Source organism: Lolium perenne, chromosome 5 (assembly GCF_019359855.2).
Source record: "Lolium perenne isolate Kyuss_39 chromosome 5, Kyuss_2.0, whole genome shotgun sequence".
Lineage (NCBI taxonomy): Eukaryota > Viridiplantae > Streptophyta > Magnoliopsida > Poales > Poaceae > Lolium > Lolium perenne.
Genome location: NC_067248.2, coordinates 69816805 through 69824208, shown reverse-complemented (window position 1 = coordinate 69824208; position 7404 = coordinate 69816805). Strand labels below are relative to the sequence as shown.

General features: G+C 49.9%; 1 protein-coding gene across 1 annotated transcript; it reads right to left on the bottom strand.

Moving 5' to 3' along the window:
• Window positions 1–320: 320 nt before the first annotated feature.
• On the bottom strand, window positions 321–4757 carry LOC139831513 (uncharacterized). The gene is made up of 6 exons (XM_071820807.1): window positions 4289–4757; window positions 3517–4138; window positions 2097–2586; window positions 1651–2000; window positions 1302–1451; window positions 321–978 (listed from the first exon to the last, which is right to left on the bottom strand). Exons 1-6 carry the CDS (start codon window positions 4755–4757, stop codon window positions 321–323), a joined length of 2739 nt encoding a protein of 912 aa, XP_071676908.1.
• Window positions 4758–7404: the final 2647 nt, after the last annotated feature.

Below are 7404 nucleotides of genomic sequence, written 5' to 3'. Positions count from 1 at the left end.
AAGGGACTTGATCTAAGAAGATCACATGCTCAAGGCTTATGGGAATTTAATTGCTCAACTAATAGGAAAAGGGGATTCTCAAAATTAATAGGTAGGTTTAGGCTTTTAAGGTTCCACACACCACACAACATTCACAAATAATCAACCAAGATTCTACAATGCAAGAGTATGAGAAACTATATGCATGCAATTTTGAGAAATAGAAAAGTTTTTTGTTGGCCCAAAATTTTGAATGCCAGAGATTAAACCAAGGCACAAAAAAGTTGGGTTGTTACAAACCTTCCCCCCTTAAAATGAATCTCGTCCTCGAGATTCGGTGGCTAAGAACTGAAGAGTGAGGGGAAATCTTTTCGGAGCTGATCTTCTCTTTCCCAAGTGGCTTCCTCCTCGGAGTGATTAGTCCACTGAACCTTGCAAAATTTTATTTTCCTTCTACGGGTGAGACGAACAGCTTCTTCGAGAATCCGAAGAGGTACTTCTCGATAGGTTAAGTCGGTGTTGAGGTCGAGGGTGCGATAATCGATGTTCTTGAATGTCTCAGGCTTGTCAGGCACTTGGAGGCATCGTCGAAGAAGAGAAATATGGAACACATCATGGAAATCCGCTAATTCAGCAGGCAGTTCAAGTTGATAGGATACTTCACCTCGACGAGCGAGAACCTTGAAGGGCCCAATATATCTTGGGGCAAGCTTCCCTTTGACGTGAAATCTCTGCATCCCCTTGAGTGGAGTGACGCGAAGGTAGGCATGATCACCAACCTTGAAGGTCAAATCGCGACGCTTGGAATCGGCGTAACTCTTCTGACGGGATTGAGCGGCTTTGAGGCGATCACGGATTAGTTGAACTTGCTCTTCAGCTTCGCGAAGATGGTCAGGTCCAAAGACTTGACTATCTCCAGTCTCGGACCAGTTGAGAGGGGTTCGACAACGGCGACCATAAAGGGCTTCAAAGGGGGCCATATGCAGACTAGCTTGGTAGCTATTGTTGTAGGAGAATTCCGCGAAGGGTAGGCAATCTTCCCATTTGGCTCCATAGGCGAGGACACAGGCACGAAGCATATCTTCGAGAATCTGATTTACTCTTTCGGTCTGGCCACCGGTTTGCGGGTGATAAGCAGTGCTGAAGGATAACTTGGTTCCCAAGGTTTCATGCAGGCTCCTCCAGAATTTTGACGTGAACTGAGTACCACGATCGGATACTATTCGTTTGGGAACCCCATGGAGACTCACTATCCTGGACATATATAGATCCGCCAGCCGGGTTCCGGGGTAAGTGGTCTTGACTGGAATGAAATGAGCGACCTTAGTGAGTCGATCAACAATGACCCAGATGGAGTCATGGCCACGCTGAGACTTAGGGAGTCCGGTGATGAAATCCATCCCAACTTCTTCCCATTTCCACTCGGGAACTTGGAGGGGTTGGAGTAGTCCAGCTGGTCGTTGATGTTCAGCCTTCACTTTCTGGCACACGTCGCAGCGAGCAATGAAAAAGGCGATCTCGCGCTTCATACCGTGCCACCAGAATTGTTTCTTCAGATCTTGATACATCTTGGTTCCTCCGGGGTGGATTGAGTATGGGGTGTCGTGAGCTTCCTTCATGATGAGTTGCTTCAGGTCTTCAACATTAGGTACACACAAGCGTCCCTTGTACCATAAAACTCCTTTGGCGTCAACCTCAAAACCAGGAACTTCTTCCCTATTCATCCTACGCTTGATTCCTTCTATACTCTCATGACCCACTTGAGCTTCTTTGATTTGATCAAATAAAGTAGGCTTCAGCTCAAGATTTGCCAGAAAACCATGGCTAACGAGTTCGAGGCCGAACTCCTCCAGTTCTTCATACAGCTTAGGTTGGGCAATCTTGATAAGGGCGTTCAGCGAACAGGGCTCTCGACTAAGGGCATCAGCTACCACATTGGCTTTACCGGGATGATAATGTATGCCGAGATCGTAATCCTTGATAAGCTCCATCCATCTGCTCTGCCTCATGTTCAGCTCCCGCTGAGTGAAAATGTACTTCAGGCTCTTGTGATCAGTGTAAATTTCGGAGCGATTTCCAACTAGATAATGACGCCAGGTCTTCAGGGCATGAACTACCGCAGCAAGCTCTAAGTCATGCGTGGGGTAATTCATCTCGTGCGGTCGAAGTTGCCTTGACAAATAGGCTATCACCTTTCCTTCTTGCATCAGCACACTTCCCAACCCAAGCTTTGATGCATCGCAGTACACATCAAAATCCTTGGTAATATCGGGCATGGTCAAAACGGGGGCGGTGACTAACCTCTTCTTGAGTTCCTGAAAACTGGCCTCACATTTGTCGGTCCACTCGAACTTCTTATCTTTCTTCAATAGCTGTGTTAAGGGCCTCGCAATGCTGGAAAATCCCTCAACGAACTTGCGGTAATATCCCGCCAATCCTAAAAAGGCGCGAATCTCGGTCTGATTGGTAGGGGCTTTCTTCTCCATGATGGACTGAATTTTGGACGGGTCGACAGACACTCCTCCGGCAGATATGACGTGACCTAGAAATCCTACCTCTTTCAGCCAAAACTCACATTTACTAAACTTGGCGTAAAGCTGATGGTCTCTGAGCGTTCCCAGAACAATCCGCAGATGTTTCGCATGCTCTTCTTCACTCTTTGAGTAGATCAGAATATCGTCGATGAAAACCACGACGAACTTGTCCAGGTACTTCATGAACACCTTGTTCATGAGATTCATGAAATAGGCAGGAGCATTGGTCAGTCCGAAGGACATCACGGTATATTCAAAAAGTCCATACCGTGTGGTGAAGGCAGTCTTGGGAATGTCTGACTCTCGAACCTTGAGTTGATGATAACCAGTTCGGAGATCTATCTTCGAGAAAACTCGGGCGCCATTCATCTGGTCGAACAGATCTTCAATCTTCGGGAGGGGGTATTTGTTTTTGATGGTTACATCATTCAGTTTCCGGTAATCCACGCACAGGCGGATAGTACCGTCCCGCTTATCCACAAAGATAACGGGAGATCCCCAGGGGGATGCACTCGGGCGAATCAAACCTTTCTTCAACATATCATTCAACTGTTTCTTCAACTCAACTAATTCTTGGGGGTTCATCCGGTAAGGTCGCTGAGCGATGGGGGCGGTTCCGGGGACTAGCTCGATGATAAACTCGATATCCCGATCAGGGGGCATACCGGGTAGCTCATCGGGAAAAACCTCAGGATACTCACAGGCTATGGGTACCTCATGCAGGGCTGGGCTGGCGACACTCTTCTTGCATAAGACCTTCGATGAAGGTATGGTCGCCACATGCTCAACTACCTCTCCGTCCTCAGCAGTCAATGTTATGGCTCGGCGAACACAATCTATATGGCCCTTATACTTGACCATCCAATTCATCCCTAGAATAACCTCTAGGCCTTGCTCACCCAACACAATCAGATCCGCGTGAAAACGTTTTCCCTGAATTTCTATGGGGACCTCCTTGCAAGAACTTTGGGTTTTGCTAGTGGATCCAGGGATTTGCACTAACATAGGTCGCTTCATGGGGGTGGGGGTCAAACCTCCTTTTCTCACAAAGGTCTTGGTAACGAAAGAATGCGATGCACCGGAGTCAAACAAAACAGTTGAGGGTACTGAGTTGACAGGGAACGTACCCAGAACAATATCCGGAGCTTCCTGAGCTTGCTCAGCATTGACGTGGTTGAGGTGTCCCCTAGCTGGTCCAGCTGGCTTCTTCTGATTCAGATTCCTTCCAGTAGCAGTGCGAGCTTGTCCCGGATTAGGCTTGGGCGCATTGGGGCGCTGTCCAGAAGTAGCTCTATTGGGGCACTCCTTGGAGAAATGACCAGGCTGACCGCAGGTATAGCATCCAGTGGTGGCGGGGCGGACAGTGTTGCTCTGGCGATTGTAGTTGGGGTTGTAGTTGCTTCCTCCAGAACGCTGAGGGTTGTAGTTGCGGTTGGGGTTGTTGGGGCGAGGTGCAGGGGGTGGTGCCCTCTGCGGCTGGGGCGCCGGCCTTGGTGGAGGAAAGCTGCGGGGGCGCTGAGTGCTGGAGCTGCCTTGCTGCATCATCGCCTTGCGCTTGCGGTTCTCAAACGCACTCTTGCGCTTGCTCTCCACCATAATAGAGGCATCAACAAGCGACTCAAGGTCTGGGTATGGAACGGCCACCAAGATACTCTGCATCTCATCATGCAGACCATTCAAGAAGCGATCTTTCTTCTTCTCTTCGGTGTCGGTGTCTTCTGGAGCATACCGGGACAGAGTGGTGAATTTATCCATGTAGTCCACCACAGACATACTTCCCTGCTTCAGATTCATGAACTTATCCTTCATGAGCTTGATCAGTCCTGAAGGGATGTGGGTCTTGCGGAACTTGGTCTTGAATTCTTCCCAGTCAATTACGTGTCCTTCAGCTTGAATAGCTTTGACATTTTCCCACCAAGCGCGGGCAGGTCCGGAGAGGTAATGAGTGGCAAACAGAACCTTCTCATTATCGCCGACTCCGGCAACCTCCAAGTTGTTCTCAATGGTGCGAAGCCAATCATCGGCGTCGAGGGGTTCAGTGCACTTGGAGAAGACTGGGGGGTTGGTGCTTTGGAAATCCTTCAGCTTGGAGCGGGGGTCTCCATTTCCATCCCCGCCATTGTTGTTGTTTTTGGCGTTACCGGTAGCAATCTGGGCGAGGTGCTGAAGGGTAGCAAGATTCGCTTGACGCTCCGCACGGGCTGCCTCACGGTCTTCCAACATAATGCGCAGGAGTTGCGCCATAGTTGGTTCCGGGGGTGGAGGTGGAGGCGGAGGTGGAGGTGGGTCTCGGTTTGTCCCGCTGTGGTCTCCTCTACGGGTTTCCACCATCCTGAAGAAGGGTGGATTCAGATTTAAAAAGGGAAACAAGTAGATGAGCAGCCACTTAAAAAGGGGGAGGGATTGCAAGTAAAAACGGAAATTCGAAAATGGGCACAACAAATGCAAAGTAGGCAAATGATAGCATAACATAGAAGGGGTGCCGATGGCACAAAGTAGCATACATCATCACACATAAGTCTCATACATCATATCCAAAAGAAAGGTTCCATAGAACCATCATCACAAGTCTACTCGCATCGCAAAAGGGGGCCTATCTCATCGCCCTAAGGTAAGGTGGTGCGAGTCCAAGGTGGTGCTCTAGAAGTCGTCGAGGTCCACAACTGGAACCTCAGGTGCAGGTGGGGCGTCCTCCTCAACAAAGGCTGGCTCCTCGGGGTCCTCCTCGGACAACAGTGGCTCGGGCTCCTCATCTTCATCGTTGATGAAGGCCTCATCCTCAGTATCGGGCTCCATATCGAAGTCCTCGTCCTCGTAGTCGTCGTCGTCACTAAGGAGAGCCTCGTTCTCCTTGCGGAGGTCCTCACCGTCGTCCTCCAGCTCCTCAATAGTTGCCTCCATCTGAGTAGTCAGGGCCTCCAGCGAAGTCACCTTCGCCTTCAGGCGAGTAACCCTCCGGCGTGCGGCAAACCTCAGCTTGCGCTCACTGGCAAGGTCAGCCTGTGAGGCAGCTAGCTGAGCGCGAAGTGTAGCGATCTCATCCTCCTGCAGATCGCACCTCTCACGGGCGCGGTCCTGCTGAGTCTGAGTGTGGTGAAGCAGGTACTCCAAGTGGTGCAGCTGGTGTGCGGTGTCGGCGTGTGGGGCGCCGGCCACGGGCTTACCCGCGAGGTCGCGCTGGCCCAGGTACTGGTAGCCAGTGCCGGCGACAACCTCCGGGTGAAGAAAGGCAAGGCGAGCAAGTGCCTCCTGAGAGACTCGAATCATCCCGTCGATCCACGTGCGCTCCATCACGTCGATAGTGAACTCCTCAGAAGCGGGGGAAATCCCGCTCCCCCTGACGACGCAGGTGACCAACCAGGCCATCTCCGAGTCTGCGGACCTCTCAGTACGGACGCCCTTCACCTCGGGCACCATACGTCCGCAGCGAATAGCCAGGTCGGCTAAGGCCCGCTCGAAGAAGTAGAGGGGCGGCCTCACCCCGACCTGACGGACGTGCGTGTACTCAATCGGCATCTACACAAATTTTAAAGTAGATTAAGTTAGTGACCACAGTGTGCAAAATTTTAAGCATAAGAAAACATTAATGCAAGTAAAGTTTTCTGGAAAATAGAAGGAGGTAAGGGACTTAAGCATTTTCAGCATTTAGTCAACCTTTTTGTTTAAGAAAATAATTTTTGTTCGATTCTAACGCCCATGCTAAACTAAGGTCTCCTACAGTCAGGATGGCTCTGATACCAGCTCTGTGGGGCCCCGGACTTACCAGTCCAGAGCTCCTGTTATGCATACAATTTCACGATCCCAAGATCATTCCATCGTGAATACATAACCGAACTGATACCAGATTACATCATCCATTACAGTACCGAATTTAAATAATACGAAGTCTTACATCATAGGCCATCAAGGCCGTAGTTCACCAAACAGCAGCGGAAACAACTTGACTCCAAAAGCGGTGGAACCCAAGTCAGGCCTTTACCCTACAGGCGGCTGACTGGGAGAGCGTCCTAGTTCGCGTCGTCGGCGTCGTACTCCTCTTCTTCGAAGTACTCTTCTTCACAGTCTGGTCAAGTAGATAACCAGGACAACAATGCCAATGAGTACTTTTGAATGTACTCGCAAACCACCTTAGAGAGAAATAAAGGAAATGCAATATGGCAGTAGCAAGGAACAGGCACTAACTAAGGCGACAAAGAGCGAGAGGTGGTTCCTCTCGAGAGTATGACATTTCCATGTCTTTATTGAAAACTTTTTGATAAACCATTTTATTTGCAGACTAATAGGTAAGGGTGACCCAATTTAATTCTAGCCATCTCATATGGCTACTTCCTTTCCAACTTTCCACCGTACCTCGCAGGTACTTTTTCACCATCCCCACGGGTATACCTCCCGAATTAACCACTTTTGAAAAATTCATTTGAAGAAAACAAAACTTTCCTCTAATGCCACGTACCGCCATTCCCATGTCCATAACCGCGGACACGGCTATTCGAATAGATTTTACACTCTGCAGAGGTTGTACACTTTCCCCACAAGATCCGAATACTCATCGTGTGGGCGTCATCCCTGCATAATAACATATGCCACGACAAATACACGATCGCAGTTTTTCGCCTGCTCGCCTTGGCCTAAGACATGCCTAATGAGTTGTACCTCCCAACACCAGAGTCCGGGCTGCCGTTTTCCCAGGAGTTGCAAAGTCCCCGACACCCGACCCTCCGGAATGCCATCCAACCACTTAGGCATCTTTCAATGGGAGCTCATAAGTTGTACCCCGCGTACCTAAACAGGCAAATGGGTTGCGTCCCTTCTCATGGGAAGAACCCCGGTCGAAGCGTCCATGGTCGGACTGCCACTACACTTGCAGGACTCAGTCTAAGGCGAGACAAAC

Excerpts from the sequence above, each read along its gene's own strand:
- LOC139831513 (XM_071820807.1), bottom strand. The coding sequence starts at position 4,757 with ATGGCGCAACTCCTGCGCATTATGTTGGAAGACCGTGAGGCAGCCCGT. Across the intron at positions 2,587-3,516 it reads ACCCCCATGAAGCGACCTAT|AGACCATCAGCTTTACGCCA; the intron begins GTTAGTGCAAAT and ends GGGAACGCTCAG. Across the intron at positions 979-1,301 it reads TTGTTGATCGACTCACTAAG|CTACCAAGCTAGTCTGCATA; the intron begins GTCGCTCATTTC and ends CTACAACAATAG.